Source organism: Pseudochaenichthys georgianus, unplaced genomic scaffold (assembly GCF_902827115.2).
Source record: "Pseudochaenichthys georgianus unplaced genomic scaffold, fPseGeo1.2 scaffold_1759_arrow_ctg1, whole genome shotgun sequence".
In the NCBI taxonomy this organism is placed as follows: domain Eukaryota; kingdom Metazoa; phylum Chordata; class Actinopteri; order Perciformes; family Channichthyidae; genus Pseudochaenichthys; species Pseudochaenichthys georgianus.
In genome coordinates, this window is record NW_027262537.1 from 1 (window position 1) to 27950 (window position 27950).

The 27950-nt window shown below is 41.8% G+C and overlaps 2 protein-coding genes across 2 annotated transcripts; both read right to left on the minus strand.

Moving 5' to 3' along the window:
* Positions 1–5579: 5579 nt before the first annotated feature.
* Positions 5580–15296, minus strand: map1lc3a (microtubule-associated protein 1 light chain 3 alpha). Its single transcript, XM_034077597.1, has 4 exons — positions 15132–15296; positions 9449–9504; positions 9258–9364; positions 5580–8602 (listed from the first exon to the last, which is right to left on the minus strand). The coding sequence occupies exons 1-4, from the start codon at positions 15169–15171 to the stop codon at positions 8440–8442; spliced, it is 366 nt and encodes a 121-aa protein (XP_033933488.1). The 5' UTR covers positions 15172–15296; the 3' UTR covers positions 5580–8439.
* A 1113-nt stretch (positions 15297–16409) lies between these two features.
* dynlrb1 (dynein, light chain, roadblock-type 1) lies at positions 16410–20636 on the minus strand. Its single transcript, XM_034077598.2, has 4 exons — positions 20527–20636; positions 20176–20251; positions 18811–18978; positions 16410–16992 (listed from the first exon to the last, which is right to left on the minus strand). Exons 1-4 carry the CDS (start codon positions 20527–20529, stop codon positions 16949–16951), a joined length of 291 nt encoding a protein of 96 aa, XP_033933489.1. The 5' UTR covers positions 20530–20636; the 3' UTR covers positions 16410–16948.
* Between the last annotated feature and the right edge of the window lie 7314 nt (positions 20637–27950).

Consider the following 27950-nt stretch of genomic DNA (forward strand, 5'->3'; position numbering starts at 1 on the left):
CTTCTTACATGTTGAACTCAAATACCTGTACTTTCTACTTCTTACATGTTGAACTCAAATACCTGTACTTTCTACTTCTCACATGTTGAACTCAAATACCTGTACTTTCTACTTCTCTCATGTTGAACACAAATACCTGTACTTTCTACTTCTTACATGTTGAACTCAAATACCTGTACTTTCTACTTCTCTCATGTTGAACTCAAATACCTGTACTTTCTACTTCTTACATGTTGAACTCAAATACCTGTACTTTCTACTTCTCTCATGTTGAACTCAAATACCTGTACTTTCTACTTCTTACATGTTGAACTCAAATACCTGTACTCTCTACTTCTTACATGTTGAACTCAAATACCTGTACTTTCTACTTCTTACATGTTGAACTCAAATACCTGTACTTTCTACTTCTTACATGTTGAACTCAAATACCTGTACTTTCTACTTCTTACATGTTGAACTCAAATACCTGTACTTTCTACTTCTTACATGTTGAACTCAAATACCTGTACTTTCTACTTTCTCACATGTTGAACTCAAATACCTGTACTTTCTACGTCTCACATGTTTGAACTCAAATACCTGTACTTTCTACTTCTCACATGTTGAACACAAATACCTGTACTTTCTCCTTCTTACATGTTGAACTACAAATACCTGTACTTTCTACTTCTTCACATGTTGAACTCAAATACCTGTACTTTCTACTTCTTCACATGTTGAACACCAAATACCTGTACTTTCTACTTCTCACATGTTGAACCTCAAATACCTGTACTTTCTACTTTCTTCACATGTTGAACTCAAATACCTGTACTTTCTACTTCTCTCATGTTGAACTCAAATACCTGTACTTTCTACTTCTCACATGTTGAACACCAACTACCTGTACTTTCTACTTCTTACATGTTTGAACTCAAATACCTGTACTTTCTACTTCTTACATGTTGAACTCAAATACCTGTACTTTCTACTTCTTACATGTTGAACTCAAATACCTGTACTTTCTACTTCTCACATGTTGAACACAAATACCTGTACTTTCTACTTCTTACATGTTGAACTCAAATACCTGTACTTTCTACTTCTCACATGTTGAACTCAAATACCTGTACTTTCTACTTCTCTCATGTTGAACTCAAATACCTGTACTTTCTACTTCTCTCATGTTGAACTCAAATACCTGTACTTTCTACTTCTTACATGTTGAACTCAAATACCTGTACTTTCTACTTCTCTCATGTTGAACTCAAATACCTGTACTTTCTACTTCTTACATGTTGAACTCAAATACCTGTACTTTCTACTTCTTACATGTTGAACTCAAATACCTGTACTCTCTACTTCTTACATGTTGAACTCAAATACCTGTACTTTCTACTTCTTACATGTTGAACTCAAATACCTGTACTTTCTACTTCTTACATGTTGAACTCTAATACCTGTACTTTCTACTTCTCTCATTTCCCAAACAGCTGGTTCCTTTAGTCTGAATGTGTGTTGGTGCGTGATCATTATTCTTTAGAGTCATTGCGTGCCTATTGGTTTGAACACGATCCGTGTATCCATCACTTCCTGGGGCCTCGTTTATAAAGGGGGATATACGCTCAAAAGATGGCGTACGCCAGTTTCTACGCAATGTTTGCGATTTATAAAATACTAACTTGACGGGAAAACGTGCGGTCCTCCACGCAAACTCTAACCCATGCGTACGCACTAAGCACAACAACGGGAGAGACGAGAAACTGCGACCCCGTTGGCAGAAGGAAGGATGAGAGAGATGTGTGGAAATAATACCATAAATAAAATGTTACCTCTCATTTATCAGATATGAAGAATTCATTTTCAAACATTGATTAAAGCCAATCTTAAAATGATTAAACAAACGCCTGTTTGAGACTCCTCAGTGCACACACACACACACACACACACACACACACACACACACACACACACACACACACACACACACACACACACACACACACACACACACACACACACACACACACACACACACACACACACACACACACATCACCTGGAGAAATAAATAAATACGGATAAATATAATAAATACGGAAAACCACCTCGAATATGTTGTGTTAATGTTATGAAATGTTTTCTCATAAATGATGCGGTGAGCAGAAGGACAGAATACGTCTAAACTGACGCCGTTTTGCATTTCTATAGGTTGTATATACGAGCATGGTTTTATATACTATCATGTTTAATCGTGTTTTATGCCGTTTGCCAAGACTTGATAAGTCGCTCGTAAAACACAGGAGGTCTGGAAGCTAAGAACACCATGTGGTAAATTGTACAGGCTGTACAATTGACCACATATGGTGTTCTTAGAGGTTCTTAGTTTCCATACCTCCAAAGGAAATACAACTAATGTGTAACTTGTGTTATATTAGCTGTACAGTACAGCTAATATAACACAAGTTACACATTAGTTGTTATTTATATAGAGTTGCTGCAGTGGAGACGCTGCGCACAGCTGATCGACAGCTGGAACACAAACCACCAAATACGAAAACATAATTCAGATCCAGTCGTCATGACTACACTCCGGAGGGATTCCCCGATCACTTCTTACAGTTTCTCATCAAGGGGGGTCTCCTGTCCCCGGTACACACACACTGCCTGAGGAAGGCTATGTGTATTGTTTTTGTCATTAACCTTTTTCGGACCACTTATTTATTTATGTTGGTGACGATCCGACCTCCATGCTGCTACTCTGTTCAAACTGCATCCACCATCCAACAATATGATGTATCTCTACCTCCCAAAATAACCAGAATCTAACACGGTGTGAGATGTCTTTTTTAGCTGTTCTGTCGTCATGTCCTGCTCTCCTTCATGCAGTCAGTCAGTCATGAATGAATGAATGAATGGGCGTTTCTTTGACTATTTATAGGCACATATGGGCGTTACGTGAAGCCCGCAAAAGCTGCACCGCATTTCGAGTCGATTGTGATTTATAAAGGGAAACCGGCGTAGGAAGTGCTGTACGCACTTTCCTCACCGGTACGCAATGTTTGGTGAATCGGAAAATGTCGGACAATGTCTGGACCATATATACAGTCTATGGTCTGGACCAACGCACGGCGTTGTGAATGAGGCCCCATGGTCTTCTCTAAAGAAGAGGGACCAATGGAAACGTTGTCATGTTGCCGTTGGTCACCATGGAAACATTCATTAGCTAACAATGACATTATTGTTCTATTGATATAAAGGGAGGTCAGGTACTCTTTAAAGCAGCTGCTAGCTATGGGTACTTTTTACTGAAGTACACTTCAAAGCCTCTTTACTTTCACTTGAGTAAAGAAGTGTATTCAGTACTTCTACTTTCACCAGAGTATTTTAAACACCAGTATCTGTACTTCTACTTCAGTAAAGGATGTGTGTACTTTTGCCATCTCTGCCTGAATATGCTTTAAGAAACATCACAGCTCTCCTTAGGTTTTCATTCATTGCGCTAAGTGTTGGCAGCTCATACCTTAAAACAGAAGCTTCTCATAAGGGGAAATATGAAGGGTCTTTTCAAAGCTGGTCATGGAAATGTGTTTTTTTATCAATTAAGATGTCCCTAATAATGGTCGAAGACTTGACTGATGATATTAATGTATTGAAATCTCCAATATCAACGTAAGAGCTATAAAGACACAAAAACAACAAATACATGTAGGCTCCATCCGTATTAGAATCACTTTAGCATACTACCAACAGTGAACTGTGAACAGCCAACAGAGCTACACAACCGTTTATAAACGAATTAGGACACAACCTACATGTTTATATCATAGTTAATGCCAACCTGGTGCCTCTTCGGCGGGTGCTAACACTTAAACACACACTTTAGCCTTCACAGGCCCGGCATATGTACTCAGTGGCGTAACTATCGACGGTGCAGCCGGGGCACCGAGCCGGCAAGGGGCCCCGAGCCGGCAAGGGGCCCATGCAAAAAAAAAAAAAGTATATATATATATTTTTATATATTTTGTTGGGGCCCCAATGGCATTGACTGGTTCACGCAGTCTTAAAGTAACCAAGCAACCTAAATGAATTTGTAATTTGTCTGCCCAATGACCTTGCTCCCTTTCATGTCATGTGAAACCTTGCGTGACGAGCGAACCGTTTAATCAACCTGTACTGTAGCTAGCAGCAGCAAGTTCGGCAGCATTATAAAAAATGTAATAGCTTGCATCTCTAATGTACAGCAAACCAAAGCACAAGAGCAGCGCTCAAAAGAGAAAGGACAGAGAGAACATGGAGATGTAAAGGCTAAACTGACACAATTAGACCATTTTTTTGTCATACATCGTCCTCGAAATCGAGCGCTAACGTTAGCAAAGTGGACGTGCAGCAGCCGGAGGCTAACGATAGCTCACCACCATCATTGCCATCTAGCTCCACATGTGAAGCTGTATCCGTGGCCGTGGTTGTGCGACCTTCCTCTCCAGCCAGCCAGGAGGAGAGGCTGGATGTGGCTGTGCCTGGCGGTGGTCCAACAGTTCCCCCAAGGGCCCCGACCGATAGGGGACTCTATGGCGCTATTGAGACGCCCGACGCCAAGATCAAAAGCTATATTATAGCAACCGGTCTATGTCGGCCCATCCCCCAGAGACACACATCAAGGAAACAGGTCTGATCCTCTTCTTAGTGCGCTGTGCCGCTGTCAGGCTGTGGTGGTCTGAGGCCAGGGCAGGCTGTTGTTGATAGCCTATACAATATTTTTGTTATGTACGTGTTTCCCCATATTTCAAGCCTGGTATGGAAATAAGTCATGACTCTTATGACCTGGCTCAAAAGGCCACAACAAAGAGGAGACACATATGGTTAATAAAAGATTTAAAGTAAGTAATTCAAATTAACCAAATTAAAGAAGTGCAAAGTGAGTAAAGCATGAGGTGTGGACGTCAGTGGTATCAGTACACATGGACGTGTATGTATGAGGCTGTGGCTCAGTGGTTAGTGTGCTGGACTTCAATTCACAGGGTAGCAAGTTCGAGTCCCACTGCAGTCAGCATGTCGTTGTGTCCCTGGGCAAGATACTTCACCCCAAATTGCTCCTGTGGGGATTGTCCACAGTACTGAATGTATGTAAGTTACTTTGGATAAAAGCGTCTAACAAATTACATGTAAAGTAAAGTAATGTGTGAGGTGCACAAAGTAAAGCAACTGAAGTAGCAACAGCATACTAAACAAAAGCGGATGCTTGGAGGAAGGAGCAGAGCGGGAGCTGCAGGGCACCGGACCCAGGTGCCCTGAGTTACGACACAGCACAGCCACACCCTCTGCAGGCGAGGTAGCATCACACAACTGGGATTTGTTAAAAAAATAAAAGTCTCAACTTCCAACTATTTGAGAAGTGGGCTCTTGTGAACACATGAATACTGCTGTGTAATATATTTTTAAGAAGTGCAATAAAAGATAAACACAAGTTTCAGGTGCTAATATTCCATTATACTTTTAATTAGCTGCGGGCCAATTAAAAATGGAATATACTGTATTTTAAAAAGCCGAACATTTAGTCTACCTCTTCAGTGACGAACAAACAGAAGACAAGAACATTTTAAAGGCAACTTTTTATTTCTTTATTGGCAAACGCTTTGAATACGGTTGCAGCAATGCGTCTATATACACCCCTCCGAACAGTGACATGTCAGACAGCCTAAAGAAAAACACACTTTGTAACACAGCTCGATTATATGATCGTTTTATACGCACACAGTTCTTTTGTTTTCCTTCAAAACGTTCACTTATTTTCAGTTTTTAGTTCGGGAAACATCTACAAATGTCTACATTAAACAATGCAATTAAGATATACATACATTTATAAAAACAAAGGTTAAAACATGCAGGGTGTGTAGAGCATCACAACCTTTTGTAAAGTATTTTCAAAGAAAGGCAGACGGACACACGGACAGAGGAGAGGAGGGTTGATGATAATAATAATCGTTATATAGATATACAGTCATTTCCTAAAAAAACTCTATGCCAACTCTCTTATATTGGTTTTAATTTATGTGCAAAAGAAGCTTGTTCATGTCCAACGGTAAATACATTTTGTTATGTCTAATGCTCAAGTCTATCCTACCAAGCTCAATATACAAAATGTGATAATTATATTATTTAAGTTTCGCTGATCATTAAATGACTCACTTCCTGTGCTGCAGTAGTGCTCTTTGATCCTTTATTGTCCTGTGATGCTACCGCTAACCGAGCTAACAGAGTGGTGCAGTGATGACGTATTTTTTTTAATCCGACCCTGAAGGCAGCATCTCCCTGGTTCCCTCTGCTAAAAGCCAATTTCACCATTGGCTTTGGGTCTGTGGTAAACAAAACATTTAGGAAAAGCTATACAGGATCTACAGCACGGTCACACGACTTCACGCCAAGCTAACGGCGGCTAATGTTGGGCGTGATGACGTTTAGTTAGGCGAGTCGTGATGCTAACAGGCGAGTCGTGATGCTAACAGGCGAGTCGTGTGATGCTAACAGGCGACTCGTGATGCTAACAGACGAGTCGTGATGCTAACAGACGAGTCGTGATGCTAACAGGCGAGTCGTGTGATGCTAACAGGCGACTCGTGATGCTAACAGGCGAGTCGCGTGATGCTAACAGGCGAGTCGCGTGATGCTAACAGGCGAGTCGTGATGCTAACAGGCGAGTCGTGTGATGCTAACAGGCGACTCGTGATGCTATCAGGCGAGTCGTGTGATGCTAACAGGCGAGTCGTGTGATGCTAACAGGCGAGTCGTGTGATGCTAACAGGCGAGTCGTGTGATGCTAACAGGCGACTCGTGATGCTAACAGGCGAGTCGTGATGCTAAGAGGTGAGTCGTGATGCTAACAGGCGAGTCGTGATGCTAACAGGCGAGTCGTGTGATGCTAACAGGCGAGTCGTGATGCTAACAGGCGAGTCAGGTGATGCTAACAGACGAGTTGCGTGATGCTAAGAGGTGAGTCGTGTGATGCTAACAGGCGAGTCGTGATGCTAAGAGGTGAGTCGTGATGCTAACAGGCGAGTCGTGTGATGCTAACAGGCGAGTCGTGATGCTAACAGGCGAGTCAGGTGATGCTAACAGACGAGTCGCGTGATGCTAAGAGGTGAGTCGTGTGATGCTAACAGGCGAGTCGTGATGCTAACAGGCGACTCGTGATGCTAACAGGCGAGTCGTGATGCTAACAGGCGACTCGTGATGCTAACAGGCGAGTCGTGATGCTAACAGGCGAGTCAGGTGATGCTAACAGGCGAGTCAGGTGATGCTAAGAGGCGAGTCGTGTGATGCTAACAGGCGAGTCGTGATGCTAACAGGCGAGTCGTGATGCTAACAGGTGAGTCGTGTGATGCTAACAGGCGACTCGTGATGCTAACAGGCGAGTCGTGATGCTAACAGGCGAGTCGTGATGCTAACAGACGAGTCGCGTGATGCTAACAGGCGAGGTGTGTTGTGCTTCAGTCTGTTACTCAGAGACAGGATGTAGCAGCGTCTCTTTTAGTGATGCTAATGCTATGGCCAACTTCCCTTCTGTGACGTTTACAGGAAGTGGTAGTGTTGTGTTACCCTGCGAGGGTTTGACGGGATAAATATTGCACATGTAAGATTAATTATTAAAGTAATTAAATGTCCCAGGATTACAGTCGCCGTTAGCCTGGTTTTCAGCTTCAGGCCGACGGCCAAATGTACGATTAAAAAGAAACAAACGACACTACAAAACTACGGCTAATGTCTCGAACAAAAGGCAAAGATTAACACACAAAAAAGTGAGTAAAAAAAAAAAGTAAAACTACAATCGCTCCCCCATCGATCTGCTAGTTTCAATGACGGGAATAAAGGGCGACACATGGGGATAAAGAATACCTTTAAACCACTTCCTGTCTGGCTTAGCGTGTGTCTAAAACACTCATCAATTTCAAAAATGCCCAAATGTGGCCGGTTTTGTCCCGCTTTTTCAAAATAGGACTTTGTGTGGGACCGAGAGAATAAAAACAAACACAGGATGTCCTCAGCTAGTGTTGTACTGACCAATAGGAAGAGGGGGGGGTCCACTAAAGAGAGAGGGAACATGTCACATGACCAATGGAAGGGGAGGAGACAGATTTGATGTCCCTTATCTTTTCGTTGCTTGCATTTTATTTTATTCTCATTCATCTTTTTTTCCAAATGAATCATTACTGGAATTTGTCACTAGACAATATCTGCCTCTCCTGAACTACACTTCCCTTCAGAAGAACCTCCTCATGTTGCTGCTCTTGGTGGACACCTCTGAGGAGAGGATCAACAGAGCTGGTGGGTTCTCGTTGGTTCTGACACCATTGATATGCCTCCTCAGGCGCCCCCAGCACCTGAAGATGCCCCCTCTCTCTCTCTCTCTCTCTCTCTCCACTCTTTCCCTCTCCTCCTCCTTTTCCTCTCCCTCCCCCCCTAGCACCCGAAGGTCTCCTGCGAGGCGTACACCATGTAGAGGAAGCCGTCCTCGTCCCTCTCCTGCTCGTAGATCTCAGAGATGGGCGTGCACACGGACACCATGCTGTGCTGGTTCACCAGCAGGAAGAAGGCCTGGGTCGGGTTCAGCTGCAGACGCCGCCTGGGGGACGGGGACATTTGGGTTAAAGATTATGCAATGATGTAGTCCCTGAAGGCAGCATCTCCCTGGTCCAATGGGATTTCTACATTTAATCTCCACATATTAAAAACATCACTTTTTTCCCCATTTTGTGTGTACAGCTAACGGCCACTAGGGAACCTCCTAAATCTATGGATTTTACAGGTAACATTAACCACCTTTAACACTACGGGCTCTATGACCGGTCCGCGCCCGCCACCTTTAAGCGGCGGGCTCCAGCAGGAAAAGCTGGAGGCCGGAAAAGAGTGAGACAGGTAGCGCCAAAGTCAAAGTGGAACCGAGAGACAGAACGAGAGCAAGACAGACGGCTTATATGCAGGTGCGCTTTATAGTCCGACAAGTACGGTAGTCCCTGAAGGCAGCATCTCCCTCGCCCAATGGGATTTCTACATTTGATTTTAGATAACTGCAGAAATTAGTTTCCACATATTAATTTGACACTGTTTCTGATCGAGAGACCCCTAGCGGCAGAAACGTGCATATTGTGTGTGTGTGTGTGTGAGTGAGTCTGTGTGTGTGAGATAAAGTGAGTCTGAGAGAAGGTGCAAGAAAGTCTATACAATAATAAGTGTGCATCTGAGTGCATGTTTACAGTCGTCCCCGTGCGTGTGTGTACCTGATGATCTTCACCAGCTCGCTCATGTTGACGTGGTCAGGAACCAGGAACTTGGTTTTGTCCAGAACAGGAAGCTGCTTCTCCCCCTTATACCTCTCGATGATCACCTGCAGACACAACGTACTGTAAATCAGAAATCTAATATGATTTAGCGTAGAAGTGTATGATGTTGAAATTAAGGAGCAGCTTACAGGGATCTTGTTGGGGTGCTGATCCCGGATCTGCTGGACCTCTTTGCACCGGTCAGCTGTGGAGAACAAAAACACGGTCTGTAAACAACAAACATCACTTTAAAAAACACTGAATGCATCTGAACCTGATCAAAGAAAAGGCCATTCCCATTGTGGCTCTAACATAGAAATGTATTCATAGCCATTTGCCGGGTTCACACCGCGTACTTTGCAGCACTCAGTGCCCCATGGGGGACTGAGTACTTTGCGGCACTCAGTGCCCCATGGGGGACTGAGTACTTTGCGGCACTCAGTGCCCCATGGGGGACTGAGTACTTTGCGGCACTCAGTGCCCCATGGGGGACTGAGTACTTTGCGGCACTCAGTGCCCCATGGGGGACTGAGTACTTTGCAGCACTCAGTGCCCCATGGGGGACTGAGTACTTTGCAGCACTCAGTCCCCCATGGGGCACTCAGTGCAGATCGCGTTCACACCGGAGTAAGTCCCCTGAGGGAAGATTAGGCAAATAAAGCCGCTGACGTCACTGCTTCTTCTTCTGCTTTGGGTTTACTGGCAGGCCGCAAACCACTTCACGGCGTATCCTGCCACCCGAAGTCCCCGGAGTTGAGTAAATCATCAGAACGCCGACACCTCCTCATCTCCCAAGTTATTCTCTCTCCGTTGGTGTGCGGGGCGAATGCTAATAATGCCAATGCCAGCAAATACAATGGCGGCTTCAAAAAACATTTCAGAGTTTTACGGGGCGTGGTTTGCAATTCGCCCAGCCAATCAGAACTGGGGCACGTTTCCCCCCCGGGAGAGTACCACCTCTCTAGCAGGCACTAAACATGGGGCTAAAAGTGCCCTGAACCAAGTGAACTTTTTGGTGTGAACGCAACGGGCACTGGCACTGACGGAACTAAAGGGGAAAAGTACGGGTGAAAGTACTCCGGGGTGAACGCGTCAAGTCCATACTGCGATTCTAATAACGTTATGATTGACTGTCCATAGTTATAGATAGGGGTGGTGATAGCATTTAGTCGTTTTAGTGTCTCTACTTTAAAGAGTCCTCTCCTGCTGATGTTCAGGTGTATATCAGTATGAAGTGTCTCTACTTTAAAGAGTCCTCTCCTGCTGATGTTCAGGTGTATATCAGTATGTCGTGTCTCTACTTTAAAGAGTCCTCTCCTGCTGATGTTCAGGTGTATGTCAGTATGTAGTGTCTCTACTTTAAAGAGTCCTCTCCTGCTGATGTTCAGGTGTATATCAGTATGAAGTGTCTCTACTTTAAAGAGTCCTCTCCTGCTGATGTCCAGGTGTATATCAGTATGAAGTGTCTCTACTTTAAAGAGTCCTCTCCTGCTGATGTTCAGGTGTATATCAGTGTGTAGTGTCTCTACTTTAAAGAGTCCTCTCCTGCTGATGTTCAGGTGTATATCAGTATGAAGTGTCTCTACTTTAAAGAGTCCTCTCCTGCTGATGTTCAGGTGTATATCAGTATGTCGTGTCTCTACTTTAAAGAGTCCTCTCCTGCTGATGTTCAGGTGTATGTCAGTATGTAGTGTCTCTACTTTAAAGAGTCCTCTCCTGCTGATGTTCAGGTGTATATCAGTATGAAGTGTCTCTACTTTAAAGAGTCCTCTCCTGCTGATGTCCAGGTGTATATCAGTATGAAGTGTCTCTACTTTAAAGAGTCCTCTCCTGCTGATGTTCAGGTGTATATCAGTGTGTAGTGTCTCTACTTTAAAGAGTCCTCTCCTGCTGATGTTCAGGTGTATATCAGTATGAAGTGTCTCTACTTTAAAGAGTCCTCTCCTGCTGATGTCCAGGTGTATATCAGTATGAAGTGTCTCTACTTTAAAGAGTCCTCTCCTGCTGATGTCCAGGTGTATATCAGTATGTAGTGTCTCTACTTTAAAGAGTCCTCTCCTGCTGATGTTCAGGTGTATATCAGTATGTAGTGTCTCTACTTTAAAGAGTCCTCTCCTGCTGATGTTCAGGTGTATATCAGTATGAAGTGTCTCTACTTTAAAGAGTCCTCTCCTGCTGATGTCCAGGTGTATATCAGTATGTAGTGTCTCTACTTTAAAGAGTCCTCTCCTGCTGATGTTCATGTGTATATCAGTAGTGTCTCTACTTTAAAGAGTCCTCTCCTGCTGATGTTCATGTGTATATCAGTAGTGTCTCTACTTTAAAGAGTCCTCTCCTGCTGATGTCCAGGTGTATATCAGTATGTAGTGTCTCTACTTTAAAGAGTCCTCTCCTGCTGATGTTCAGGTGTATATCAGTATGTAGTGTCTCTACTTTAAAGAGTCCTCTCCGGCTGATGTTCATGTGTATATCAGTATGTAGTGTCTCTACTTTAAAGAGTCCTCTCCTGCTGATGTTCAGGTGTATATCAGTATGTAGTGTCTCTACTTTAAAGAGTCCTCTCCTGCTGATGTTCAGGTGTATATCAGTATGTAGTGTCTCTACTTTAAAGAGTCCTCTCCTGCTGATGTTCAGGTGTATATCAGTATGTAGTGTCTCTACTTTAAAGAGTCCTCTCCTGCTGATGTTCAGGTGTATATCAGTATGTAGTGTCTCTACTTTAAAGAGTCCTCTCCTGCTGATGTTCAGGTGTATATCAGTATGTAGTGTCTCTACTTTAAAGAGTCCTCTCCTGCTGATGTTCAGGTGTATATCAGTATGTAGTGTCTCTACTTTAAAGAGTCCTCTCCTGCTGATGTTCAGGTGTATATCAGTATGTAGTGTCTCTACTTTAAAGAGTCCTCTCCTGCTGATGTTCAGGTGTATATCAGTATGTAGTGTCTCTACTTTAAAGAGTCCTCTCCTGCTGATGTTCAGATGTATATCAGTATGTAGTGTCTCTACTTTAAAGAGTCCTCTCCTGCTGATGTTCAGATGTATATCAGTATGTAGTGTCTCTACTTTAAAGAGTCCTCTCCTGCTGATGTTCAGGTGTATATCAGTATGTAGTGTCTCTACTTTAAAGAGTCCTCTCTTGCTTTTAATATTGAAATTGCAGTACAAACCCTCCATTTTAAAAACCAGGTCTTGTTCCTTTTCTTGATAGTAAACACATCTTTAAACTTGTATATTTTCTACTTTTTTTTAATGCTATTTTATTTCTATTTGAGATGTTTACATTTTGGATTGCTTATGTCTTTTAACTTCTTTAATGCCTTGTCTTTGTATGCTCCCAAATTGATGAAGTACTTCTTAACTTATCTTAAAACGCACAAAGAAATGCTTCAAATATTGAAATTGCAGCACAAATCCTCCCTAACACCCAGTGTGTCTTTTTCCACATCTCTCGTGGTTTATTTGTGTGTGTGTGTGTGTGTGTTCTCAATGAACTCAAGTCCTCACCGAACATCTGATTTCTGTGATCCCTGAGCCTTTCCCTCTTCCACGTGGCAATATGTCTCCCTCCTCTCTTACTGAACAACCCACCGCTCGCTGTAACGTTAGAGTATCTCTATTTGCGGAAACGGGGCTTTAACACAGGCTGCGTTTAACGCTCGGAGACGGTGAATGGTTTCTTTGTCTCCGTGTCTGCGGATGTTTTCCGAGGAGAAGAGACGGTGCTTTTATCCAGAATAGAGATCTTTCTGTCAGGAGATACTGCGGGTCAGGCAGGATCTAAAAGCTCACAGGAGACACTCCATCAGGACGGTCTTGTATTGGATATCCATTTCCCTTCCTGACTTTCAGTCACTAGAGTCAATATCCTCACATTGCTATCTTCAGGACGGCTCTGTTGTTCTGCCATCAAGGAGGAGGGGTTTCAACTTTGACCTAAGACTCAAAACGCACCGTGAGTTTCCTGTATGAGATCATACATTACGACTAGTCTGGGAAACTACTTTTATAGGCTCATAAAGTACTTCTACTTTTACTCAAGTACAAGATCTGAGTACTTCTACTTTTACTCAAGCACAAGATCTGAGTACTTCTACTACTTGTACTCAAGTACAAGACCTGAGTACTTCTACTTTTACTCAATACAAGATCTGAGTACTTCTACTTGTACTCAAGTACAAGACCTGAGTACTTCTACTTTTACTCAATACAAGATCTGAGTACTTCTACTTTTACTCAAGTACAAGATCTGAGTACTTCTACTTTTACTCAAGCACAAGATCTGAGTACTTCTACTTGTACTCAAGTACAAGACCTGAGTACTTCTACTTTAACTCAAGAACAAGATCTGAGTACTTCTACTTTTACTAAAGTACATGCTCTGAGTACTTGTACTTCTACTAAAGTACATGCTCTGAGTACTTCTACCTTTACTAAAGTACATGCTCCGAGTACTTGTACTTCTACTAAAGTACATGCTTCTACTTCTACTAAAGTACATGCTCTGATTACTTCTACTAAAGTACATGCTCTGATTACTTGTACTTCTACTAAAGTACATGCTCTGAGTACTTGTACTTCTACTAAAGTACATGCTCCGAGTACTTCTCCACGTAGTCCTGTATTCAGCGGGTGATGCAACAGCCCTGGCTCCTCCCCTCTGAACACAGGCCGTGTTTTGGTGTAAGGTGACGTCATAAATCAGAGCACGTGCACTGGGATAACGTGTCAGCACAAGTTGTTTTCCTTTTGAGCAAACACCATGTTTACCCTGAGACTAGCTAGCTGTAGCAGCCAATGCTAACGGGCTAAAGACCCAGGTGGCCTTTTAACATCAGAAGCCACCGGCTGTTCGTTGTCATTAAATCAGATTTAATCTTTTGTGTCCCTCTGGATTATCCTAACCTTCTCTGTATCCTGGGGCATAAGGGTGACATAAATAGTATATGCCTTGCCTATATGGGTGTATTAATGTGTAATATGGGTGTATACACGTCTAATTAATGTGTAATACGGGTATATTAATGTGTAGTATGGGTGTATAAACATGTAATATGGGTGTATTCGTGTGTATAAACATGTAATATGGTGTAATCCATGTGCAATATGGGTGTAATGAAGAAAGAATCACAGCATAATGTATAGATATGTGTAGGGTTAACTTCTCATATTGATGTGATACAGCTGAATCGGAAGCAGCTGCTGAACAGCTACAACAACATGAAGGACTGTCAACAGATTAGCTCGGTGGCTAGCAGGCCGGCTAACCAGGGACACATTCTGCTGTTTATCTTCACTAAGTTACACAACATGTTATTTTTCACTCTTAATTACAAATAAAAAAGCTTTCAAATATAATAGTTCTCATAACGTGAAACTCACAGGATTTTAAAATGTGTTTTGAACCAGCTAACATAACACAACATTCAAGCTAATATGCAACAGACATATTCATCTTTATGTGACATAATACATATTTGTTATTGTATCTCTAACCTTAATAATATATGTACCGATTTAAAAAGGCTTATACTCTGCTATCTAGTACTTAGTCTTTATTTGAGATAAAGTTAGTTAGATAAAAGGACATTTTAAGCATTAAAAAAGCTTTCAAAAATAATAGTTGACACATTTAAAATGTGTTTTAAAGAGCTATGTTGATATGTTCATTTCCCAACTTGGGTTGAATAAAGTATCTATGTATGCATCTAGTTATTAATCACAAGAACATCAGCTTCACTTGTCAACAGATATTTTTTTACTTTGTCAACAGATTAGCTCGGCAGCTAGCTAGCAGGCCGGCTAACATGCTAACAGCCGTATCGGTGTTTTTCTTACCGAATGTCCTCCTCTGCTTGAAGGGTCTGTCGGACGGCATCTCTCTCGTTGTGTTCACACAGTTATTAGATATATGTATATAAGATAAGAGCAGAATAAAGCAGCAAGAGGACGGGTTTCTCTCGCTGTGATGCTCTCTCTGCTCGTCGCTCTCAGTCTCTGAAAACAGATCCAGAAACAAAGCGAGTAAACGGAGGCGGTGACGTCATCCGCTGGATTTAAAGGGGACGTACACCAATTCATTATTTATTTGGATTAATAATAATAGATGTATTTTGTTAGCGCTTTTACAGGTGCTCAAATTTGCTTTACAAAGATAGTGAAAAGAAAAGAACAACAAATAAATATAGTTAAAGTCAAATTAAAATCAAGCGAGATTAAGGTGAGTGTTTTGAAGGTGGAGAGGTCAGTGCAGTCTCTGATGGGTTGGGGGAGTGAGTTCCAGAGGGAGGCGGCAGCGACGTCCCCACATGTCCGGTGATTGATGCGGGTGGGGATGGATAGGAGGTTGGCTTCTGATGAGCGGAGGCAGCGGGAAGGGGTGTGGTGGTGCAGCAGGTCTGTGAGGTAGGTAGGGGGAAGGGGTGTGGTGGTGCAGCAGGTCTGTGAGGTAGGGGGAAGGGGTGTGGTGGTGCAGCAGGTCTGTGAGGTAGGTAGGGGGAAGGGGTGTGGTGGTGCAGCAGGTCTGTGAGGTGGGGGGAAGGGGTGTGGTGGTGCAGCAGGTCTGTGAGGTGGGGGGAAGGGGTGTGGTGGTGCAGCAGGTCTGTGAGGTGGGGGGGAAGGGGTGTGGTGGTGCAGCAGGTCTGTGAGGTGGGGAAGGGGGAAGGGGTGTGGTGGTGCAGCAGGTCTGTGAGGTGGGGGGAAGGGGTGTGGTGGAGGTTCTGGAGGACGGGGGGAAGGGGTGTGGTGGAGGTTCTGCAGGACGGGGGGAAGGGGTGTGGTGGAGGTTCTGGAGGACGGGGGGAAGGGGTGTGGTGGAGGTTCTGCAGGACGGGGGGAAGGGGTGTGGTGGAGGTTCTGGAGGACGTGGTCTCGGGTGATTAGCTGGAAAAAGGAGACTCGCCATCCTCAAGGAAACAAACAGCTGACACACAAGAGGGGAAATGAAGGTGACGAGTGTCTTAATAATAATATGTTATTTATATAGCGCTTTTCCTGGTGCTCAAAGCGCTTAATAAAGTGGTTTGTTTACGTTATATGTTTATGTTGTCTTTAATTAAACGTATCAAATCTTAAAAGTAAATAAATGTAATGAAAAAGGCAAAAAACACAACCAACCATTTTTTATTTATTTTTATTTGATAAGATCACCATCAGACCCGTGGCGCGGCCGGGCGGAGAGGCGTGGCGCCGCTCAGCCTGAAACTCTGCACTTCAACTTCTTCTTATCCAACAAAATAATAAATATCGATCCCGGTCTTTAGTTCTTCTGACGAAGGTGGAATAGCAAACCCTCCTGAAGACGTGCTGCCGTCTCTCCTCTACACTGAGCGGGCTTCGATGCCTATCTGCATTTCCGTCTTCTGCAGAGGTATTTCAGCAAGTGTGCACTTCTCACCGTGAGCTGAAATACCATCAAAATAAACACGGTAGCAAAACACACGGTATGCACAGAGAGCAGAATGGAATGGATCAAACATGGGGAATACATGAGCATGCGGGGTCATTTCTTTAACCTTCAAATCACTTCCTGGTACAGCAAGTGCTTAAAAACGTCCTGGTTCTTTTCCTTCATCGCGGGACGAAGGACAAGTTTGGCTGTTTAACATTTAAATATGAGAGAGAGGGAAATGCGTCGGGAAGCAGCTCCGTCTCTTTCAGTCCGAGGGGTTCTGGATCACGATCAGGAAATAGTCCTTATCTGTGAAGACAAAGGATCAACCGTTTCAATGGATTGTTCAAAACGTCTCAAAATAGAAAATTAAACAGAACTAAATAGTAAAAGATAAAAACAGGTTGACCGCGAAAGATACAAGTCTGTACACTGTCTGACAAATAAACACAACGAGGGCCGAATGACAGGGAACACCATTTAAAAGAAGGATATTATTTATCAGGTTTTACAGGAGCGCTGCGCCCTCAAAGCAGAATGCAGATTTCCCCCGTAAAATCTCAAAGGTGGGGTCGGTCATTTTGGAGAAACCGGCTCGAGTGGCTGGAATTAGAAAATACACAACCGGAAAAGATCTGCCACTTCCTCACAGAGCCCCTCCCCCAACACACAGGAACACGACCAATGAGGGCACGAGATCAGTGTGTGCCCCGATGGAAGGCTGACAGGCAGGCAGGCCATCAGTTACTTTAGCCGGCTCAGATGATTGGTCGAGCTTTTTACAGCGCCACGGCTTCCACAGATGACGTGGATTTTTAGTCAAAGCACTTCAGATGTTCATTGCTATCGGATGTTCAGAGCATTCCAGGGAATATCACAACAAGTGTACCTCCAGCCGGTTTCTCAAACGTACCCACCCCCCCTTTAAGGGAACACATTCCTAACGTCATTGCATCAAAAGGTCTGTGGAATAACTGAAATATTGTACAAGTCTATCTAAACTGAAACTATTATTTAGAAGCCAAATCATGGAAGGTTACGAGCAGGACCTGTACAAATCATATTTGTTATTTCTTGTAATTGTAAAAGCTATTTCTTTTTGATTGTTTTGTAAACAACAACAAATCAAGAGAAACATGACGCTGATGACCTAATATTGAAAATGTACGCTAGCGGGGGGAGGACTTCTTCTTGCCCCTTTTTTTATACTTTGTTATAATTATTTTCATAAGTAAAATAAATGGTTGTACGTTTTGTTTCCGACATGTTCAATAAATGGACAAAAACAAAGTGATGCCAGAAAACGATATTTCTGTTCGTCAAAAACGGTGCAATTCCTCCAGAACTGTGAGAATCAAACTGAGCGGAGACAGCTTTGTTTTTACGGAGCTCCGACGTCACGTTGTTGTTGTTTACGTCAGGTTTCTCGAGAGAATTTATATATCTTATAAACAATATCAGAGCCACGGTGATTCTGGGGAAAAGAACACCTGACATTTTGTTTTAATAGTTACTGCTGTATTATTATATCCTGTTTTTAACTCTGACCTAAAGTTCCATCTTATCTGACTGCCGATTTCAATTCATATCTTATTCCATTCCATTTCTCAGTAAATACTTTTATATTTCACTATACTAGTTCTCTATCTGCGTTTTTAAATGTTAGTTTTGCAACTTCTGCTAATAAACCTGTTTCTGATGCTCTTTTTTAAATTGAATTACTTTTTTATTCAACCAGCTAAAAGTGTCATTGAGATTAAAATCCCTTCTTCCAGAGCGCCCGGCCGAGAGGGCAGCATGGACAAAGTTACAACATATGACCACAAAGCAACACAGCTGTAACACACACATGAAATACACGTCGACCAGTCAATATGTGAATAAAAGAAACTGGTATAAAACATTTAAAACGACTTCAATTATAAGAGCAGTCACATCGACCAATGGAGTCGTGTTCTCTGTCCTTTAAGATGGACTCCCCCACAGGGATCACATCTGACCGCTTCTCGTCCTTCTGCCCTTTGTTGCGGGCACGAGGGGCAGCAGATAGAAAAGCTGCTGCCCCAGTTGTGTTCTCACTGTAGGAACCGGCATCTGAATATAATCTGCCGAGTGCCGATGCCTCACCTGGAGCGATCATGATCTCGTTCTTCTTGGAGCGGATGCGCAGGAAGGTGAGGTCGTTCTGCGGGTCGATGTCTCGCACCGTGCTCCTGGCCTTCATCACCAGCTGGTGGATCAGCCCTGCGTACTGCACCGTGCTCGCGTTGTCCAGAGTCGTCTTCACGGGGATTCCTGAGGGAGGAGAGTCCATTTACACATTCAAGGCTTTTCGTGTCATGTGTCCAGAGCTACGGTTCAGTGATGATAATGAACGTCTGAGGTCACAGGCCCCGCCTCCAACAGAGCAACACAATTACACTGACTGTAGTGCAAGTGCAGACAATACAAGTTGTGCAGAATAGTCTATATGAAAGTAATTAGAGCAGGATGGGCAACTTGGATGGTGGTGGGGCCACATCAGGTATGTACTGGCCACCAGGGGGCGCACGGGCGCACACACACACACACACACACACACACACACACACACACACACACACACACAATGTAATTATTAACAAATGTACTACGTCTGACGTCTTCATTGACATTTTACAATCTCTCAGGGCACATCCTCTAATAAGCCACTGAACACATATCAGTCCACAGAAATGTTATTTAATGTTTACACGTGGCATGTTTGTGTTGAACAGGTTATTAACAGTGGAATAAAAACTATTTTAAACTATTGGAAAGCACGGAAAATGTGTGTGCATTGAGATTAACCATCAGATGACACACACATGAGGTCATGAACTCTAACCCAGACATTAGTCGTCTAACTGGAACCTAAGACACTGCCTGTCTCTGCTGTTCCTCTTACTCCACAACAAGGGGAATGTCCACACAGACACCCGTCAGCCCGCACTCTGCTGTTCCTCTGCGCGGCCCCCCCCCGCTGACATTATGAATGAAATGTTCGTTGTTTAGAGTTATTCTAAGGCTTTACTCAATGGGAACTCGGTATGAGATAGAGCACACGGTTGAGATGTCCAATCTGCCTGCTGTACACACTTTGACCAGCAGGGGGATGTGTTAAATGAAGCCCAAGATGAAGCCTCATGAGATGAAGCCTTTTGCGAACCAGTTGGCTGGAAAGTTTCAAAGCTTCATAAGGCTTCATCTCGATATCACTAGTAATATCAGTATAGAAACAGTGTAATATGGGGGTAGAAACAGTGTAATATGGGGGTAGAAACAGTGTAATATGGGGGTAGAAACAGTGTAATATGGGGGTAATATTGCGGTTAAAGGGCTGAATATGGGTCTGATATGGGTTTAATGCAGGTGTAATAGGGGTGTATTAATACAGACCGTTAATTTTCCATAATATGATGCGATAACTGATGACTGGTGATAACTGATAACCTAGGGCTTGATGGTCTGTACCTTCTGAATTGACAATGATAATCCCCTGCACTCCTTTCTGGGACTGGATCCTCTTCAGAGTTTCCTCCACTTCAGCCTGGGGACATGAGGTAGCATATTGTAATACAGGTGTATGGGTTATTAAACTCCCAGGTAATAACAAGAACAATCCGCAATGTCTAGCTGCTGTCAAAAAAACCTAAAAGCTAGCCGATTGGATCGAGCTAAACGACAACGCCCGGCTAGCATAATTAAGCTAGTTAGTTAGCACTTTATTAAAATCCCTCTTATAACACTATCGTTTCTCAACAGTGACAGCAGACATATATGCAGGATTATCAAATACACTTCAAAGCAGTATTAGCTTCTTACCATTTTCAGTATTTGAGTATTTCTGCGTGAGAAATTAGTATCGAGATGAACAACAGCTAACAGTGTTGTTGCTATGAGAAGACTCGTGACGTCACTGCCGGGTCACGTGACGCCAGGCTGCGTTCGAGGGCCTGGGAATAAAAATGGGAAAATATGGAATAATAGTAAATATAGACAAAAATAGCTTGGTTTTTTTTACGGAAGAAGATTAGAGCCACACGAGAACACATTTTTGGTGATGTGACCAAAAGTAAAAAATACATTTTACATTACATTTGACTTTAATACAAAAAAAAGTGAGTTTTAATTTTCGATTTAGTAAAAGTAGAAGTACTCATATATTGTACTTGAGTAAAAGTAGAAGTACTCAGATCTGGTACTTAAGTAAAAGTAGAAGTAATCAGATCTTGTTCTTGACTAAAAGTAGAAGTACTCAGATTGTGTACTTGGGTAAAAGTAGAAGTACTCAGATCTTGTAATTGAGTAAAAGTAGAAGTACTCAGATCTGGTACTTAAGTAAAAGTAGAAGTAATCAGATCTTGTTCTTGAGTAAAAGTAGAAGTACTCAGATCTGGTACTTGAGTAAAAGTAGAAGTAATCAGATCTTGTTCTTGAGTAAAAGTAGAAGCACTCAGATGTTGTACTTGAGTAAAAGGAGAAGTACTCAGATTGTGTACTTGAGTAAAAGTAGAAGTACTCAGATCTGGTACTTGAGTAAAAGTAGAAGTAATCAGATCTTGTTCTTGAGTAAAAGTAGAAATACTCAGATCTTGTACTTGAGTAAAAGTAGAAGTTCCAGAGTGTAGGAATACTCTGTTTCAGTAAAAGTCCTCATTCAAAATGTCCCTCAAGTGAAAGTAGAAAGTATTCTCATCAAAATATAGTGAAAGACAGTGAAAGTAGTCGTTGTGCAGATTGGTCCATTTCAGAATAATATATATGATATGTTTTATAATGATTGATCATGAAAGTGTTCTCAGAGCTGGTGAAGGTGCAGCTAGTCTGAAGTACTTTGTAGACTGCAGGGTAGCTGGTGAAGGTGCAGCTAGTCTGAAGTACTTTGTAGACTGCAGGGTAGCTGGTGGAGGTGCAGCTAGTCTGAAGTACTTTGTAGACTGCAGGGTAGCTGGTGGAGGTGCAGCTAGTCTGAAGTACTTTGTAGACTGCAGGGTAGCTGGTGAGGTGCAGCTAGTCTGAAGTACTTTGTAGACTGCAGGGTAGCTGGTGAAGGTGCAGCTAGTCTGAAGTACTTTGTAGACTGCAGGGTAGCTGGTGAAGGTGCAGCTAGTCTGAAGTACTTTGTAGACTGCAGGGTAGCTGGTGGAAGGTGCAGCTAGTCTGAAGTACTTTGTAGACTGCAGGGTAGCTGGTGAAGGTGCAGCTAGTCTGAAGTACTTTGTAGACTGCAGGGTAGCTGGTGAAGCTGCAGCTAGTCTGAAGTACTTTGTAGACTGCAGGGTAGCTGGTGAAGGTGCAGCTAGTCTGAAGTACTTTGTAGACTGCAGGGTAGCTGGTGGATTTACTCCAGGTGGAACTAAAGTCTGATTCAACACTTGGTTAGATTTCACATCATTCATCCGGATCTGTGAAGTAACTAAAGGTATTAAATACATGTAGTGGAGGAAAAGTACACCATTTACCTCTGAACTATAGTGGGGTAAAAGTACACAGTTGCATACCATGGAAATACACAAGTAAAGTACAAGTACCTCAAAATAGTACTTCAGTACAGTACTTGAGTAAATGTTACTTTACACCTTTGGTTTTGAGAGATGTCACCAGTGCTGTGGCTCAGCTGATAGATGGATGTTTATTGATCGGAGGATCAGTAGTTTAATGAATCTGTTGTGTTTATACTTTTACTAATAAAATAAATCAAAGTGTGAAATGTCAGGAAAAATGTTTTCTGAGACAGCTGCACGGTTTAAAAGTGCTCTGTATTCTAAGGAGTGAATGTAAGGAGTGTGGGCGCGGCCTCTGAGACACAATAACACAGGCGAAACCGGAAGTTCACACATCCTGCCTTCAAAATAAAATAAAAGGGAAACATCTCTGTGTTAAGGGAGATGTTGAATGCAGGACTTTTATTTGGTAACAGAGTCTTTTTATCATGTATTATTGCTACTAAAATCGGAGTACTTCTACGCGCTTTGAGCACCAGGAAAAGCGCTATATAAATCAAATGTATTATTATTATTTGATGATAACGCCCTGAAGCAAGAAAAAATAGCAACAACAAACAAACCTCAAGAACCAATGTTCAGTCTTTTATTTGTATGTGTATTGTGATGTTAGTCATGACTTTGAGATACTTAGCTATTCTTTTTACGAACTATTTTATTGTTTTGGCATACTCAGTCATTACGTCGGGAAGTCATTATTTTAAGATACAAAGTCGTTAATTTGAGATATTAAGTCGTTATTTTGAGATAAGTCAATATTTTAAGATACTTACGGTACGTCCACACGGCAGCGTGCGTTGAAGCTTGGCGGTGGGCGTGTCTGGTGTGGACCAACAACCAATCACATTAATCTCCTGCCCCAGAGACACGAGCACGCGGTTTGATTGGCTAGCGCTTGTAGCATATGGTTTGATTGGCTGAAGCTTCCGTCGACGCTTAAAAAGTTGAACTTTTCTAAACTTTCAGCGCGAGCAACGGAGGCAAAGCGAAGCAACGGAACCACAATGCAGTTCGGTAAAGCGTGACATCACCCCAGGGCCGGCCCTCGGCATAGGCAGTATAGGCGAATGCTAAGGGCGCATTCTTTTTTTTATTAGATTTCATAACAACACAATTTCCCGATTTTGGATCAACAAAGTACATCTTCTCATCTTATACTAACAGAACTACGCCTATATTGCGTACAGCGCCCATAAACTATGGCGCACCCCCCCCCCCAAATCAAGTTGAACTGCCCCAGCCCCATTAAAAGGTTTATGTGAAATTGTTCTTTTTTTTAAATAATGGTTTTCGTGTGCAATGATAGGTTTTAATTTTGTATTTGTGTTAATTTAAAATAAATCAAACTCCCAAAAAACGTACACAGCTTTTATTAACATTGGAATTGACTGCGGGGGGGAGAGCTTTAGAGAGCTCTCTCCTGAAAGACTCAGCGGCTCTGATAACCTCAGTTCAGTGAGGTAAAGGCACACCTTTATATGATCATTATATTTTATTATTTTGAAATATTTTGTCATTATTTTAAGATACTTAGTCATTATTTTTGACATACTTTATTATCGTTGAGGCCCTTCGTCATCACGTGGGGAAAGTTAGTCTTTATTTTGAGATATTAAGTAGAAAATATCAAGTCATTATTTGGAGAAATCGTTGTAACTTTACGACGCTTGGTCATCATTTTGAGATACAACGTGTTTAGTTGTAGACACTAATGTATTATATTTAGATGGCAACTCATTTTTGTAATACTTAGTCAATATTTTCGGATACTAAGGTATTATTTCTACGTACTAATGTAAACTCAGTAATTTTTTTGAGATAATACGTCAATATTTTAGGATAAAAATGTCATGTCAAATGTCATGTCAAAATTACTTTGACATGTAAAGTCATTATTGAGATTCTATGTTATTAATTTAAGATACAAAGTCATTATTTGTAAGTACTAATTCATACTTTTTTAGATTCTAAGTCTTTACTTTGAGAAATGTAGTCATTATGTTGAGATGCCAAGTCATTCAAAACAAGTGGAAGACATTTTGAGATAATTTGCCTGACTAACAGTAGACCCAAAACACTGAAAAACAGCATGCTTTTATTTTTGAAAACGCAGAACCGGAAGTGGTTCCTGCCTCTCTAACACACAGCACCTTGTTTTCCTCACATTCACATTACAGAGGTTTTTCACCGTAAAAAGCAGAAGAGAAATGAACGGGCAGGACGAAGACCTCGGTGAGCACAGAGCATGTTTTAATAAATACTTGTATACATCTTGAGCAAACTTTACATGTTTCTGAGTTCAAAAAGCAGTGTTCTGCAGCCAGGGGAGTTAAGCAGGGATTTAATTAACAGGGAGAGGTTTAAACTGGGATAGAAAAAGCGCCTTTTTTATCCTGGTTTTATCCAATTTCACTCATATGTAATGTGCATCAGAGACAGAGTGTCGGCTGGAGTTTAGCGGGACTGTCTTCCACTTTAAAACTCAGTTTAGACTCAGTATGGATTCAGTCCTGTCAGCAGACACTGCTTCAGGTCACTGTGCACTGCAGAGGAGGAGAAGTACTCTGATCATGTACTTTTACTCAAGTACAAGATCTGAGTACTTCTACTTTTACTCAAGTACAAGATCTGAGTACTTCTACTTTTACTCAAGTACAAGATCTGAGTACTTCTACTTTTACTCAAGTACAAGATCTGAGTACTTCTACTTTTACTCAAGTACAAGATCTGAGTACTTCTACTTTTACTCAAGTACAAGATCTGATTACTTCTACTTTTACTCAAGTACAAGATCTGAGTACTTCTACTTTTACTCAAGTACAAGATCTGAGTACTTCTACTTTTACTCAAGCACAATATCTGAGTACTTCTACTTTTACTCAAGTACAAGATCTGAGTACTTCTACTTTTACTCAAGCACAATATCTGAGTACTTCTACTTTTACTCAAGCACAAGATCTGAGTACTTCTACTTTTACTCAAGTACAAGATCTGAGTACTTCTACTTTACTCAAGTACAAGATCTGAGTACTTTTACTCAAGTACAAGATCTGAGTACTTCTACTTTTACTCAAGTACAAGATCTGAGTACTTCTACTTTTACTCAAGCACAAGATCTGAGTACTTCTACTTTTACTCAAGTACAAGATCTGAGTACTTCTACTTTTACTCAAGTACAAGATCTGATTACTTCTACTTTTACTCAAGTACAAGATCTGAGTACTTCTACTTTTACTCAAGTACAAGATCTGATTACTTCTACTTTTACTCAAGTACAAGATCTGAGTACTTCTACTTTTACTCAAGTACAAGATCTGAGTACTTCTACTTTTACTCAAGCACAATATCTGAGTACTTCTACTTTTACTCAAGCACAAGATCTGAGTACTTCTACTTTTACTCAAGCACAAGATCTGAGTACTTTTACTTTAACTCAAGCACAAGATCTGAGTACTTCTACTTTTACTCAAGCACAAGATCTGAGTACTTTTACTCAAGTACAAGATCTGAGTACTTCTACTTTTACTCAAGTACAAGATCTGATTACTTCTACTTTTACTCAAGTACACCATCTGAGTACTTCTACTTTTACTCAAGTACAAGATCTGAGTACTTCTACTTTTACTCAAGTACAAGATCTGAGTACTTCTACTTTTACTCAAGCACAAGATCTGAGTACTTCTACTTTTACTCAAGTACAAGATCTGAGTACTTCTACTTTTACTCAAGTACAAGATCTGAGTACTTCTACTTTTACTCAAGCACAAGATCTGAGTACTTCTACTTTTACTCAAGTACAACATCTGAGTACTTCTACTTTCACTCAAGAACCAGATCTGAGTACTTCTACTTTTACTCAAGCACAAGATCTGAGTACTTCTACTTTCACTCAAGTACAAGATCTGAGTACTTCTACTTTTACTCAAGCACAAGATCTGAGTACTTCTACTTTTACTCAAGCACAAGATCTGAGTACTTCTACTTTCACTCAAGAACCAGACCTGAGTACTTCTACTTTTACTCAATTACAAGATCTGAGTACTTCTACTCAATTACAAGATCTGAGTACTTCTACTTTTACTCAAGTACAACATCTGAGTACTTCTACTTTTACTCAAGTACCAGATCTGAGAACAAGGAACTCATAGCGATTATTTATTTCAATCGTGATATAATTCACGACATTGAAGGGATGGATTAAGAGGATCTGTACCAAACAATGGTTTGTGTTTAAGTGGAATAACCTCTGCAGCTCCAACATGCTTCATTCAGATACTCTCACTGTATTAACCTTTACTAAATATGTGTCTCACTGTGATGTGGATATTGCTCGAGAGAGACCACACTGCCATTTGATAAGACTTCCCTTTGCTGTGCAGCTCTTCTTCAGAATCAGAGGCTGACATGATGATTACAACAGCAGCTAGGAGGGAGGGAATCTCCAGGCTCCCCACGATACTATCGCGATACTTAAGCCACGATACGAAACTATCGCAATTCTACGATATGCTAAGTATTGCGATACGATATATTGCGATATTGCAAATCACATGGCTCATATCCATGTCCGTCTTCCCTTCCTGGTTAAAACATGTATTTGCAATATGAATAGTTTATGTAAATAACACAACTTTGTTATTTGAACCTGAAAAGGAGATGGCATTGTTTGTGGGTTTTTTTTACGGCTGCACGATATTGGAAAAAATTGACATTGCGTTTTTTTCCCCTGCGATATGAAAACACAGGAATTGAAGAAAAGACCGTTTTTTCCCCCCATCCTTTCTTGAACTTGAATGATACGATTGGTATTTGTTTAACTATATTCAACCGGATGAAGGATTTTAGGCTCGGACGTCTGGATCCTAAGTTATCAGAGCAACGAGCTGAGCTAGCTCGGTTAGCAGCGCCGAACTGGAGAAACACATGAAACCACTGTATTCAGTGTTTCTACCTTTGATCTCCGGGTCCGGTTGCTCTGGAGATTTGATTGTGTGAGCTGTCACTCACTCGAGTTCCCCGACATGAGAGCCGCGCAAGTTTTCCTTTTGTAGCAAGCAGCAAAATAATTGTAACATGACGTGTTTGAGTTAATTTGCCTACTTAATATCCTAAACATTTTATTTAAAAAATAAATAAAAATGCAAATTCTTTTTTTTTATCTCACGTCCACGCGATGTGAATATCGCTCATGCGCATATCGCGATTATCGTCACGACACGATATATCGTGCAGCCCTAGTTACTTCCATTGCAATTGTATACATGTCTTAACGTAAAGTTTATATAAAAAAATATCGATACTCAGCATCCGTGTATCGACACAATATCGCCAAGCAAAGTATCGCGATACTAAGCTGTATGGATTACTTCCCCCACCCCTACAGATATGCACAGCACGGTAATACACGTGAACACTGAAGAGCAGATATTACAGCACGGTAATACACGTGAACACTAAAGAGCAGATATTACAGCACGGTAATACACGTGAACACTAAAGAGCAGATATTACAGCACGGTGAAACACGTGAACACTAAAGAGCAGATATCACAGCACGGTAATACACGTGAACACTGAAGAGCAGATATCACAGCACGGTGAAACACGTGAACACTAAAGAGCAGATATCACAGCACGGTAATACACGTGAACACTAAAGAGCAGATATCACAGCACGGTAATACACGTGAACACTAAAGAGCAGATATCACAGCACGGTGAAACACGTGAACACTAAAGAGC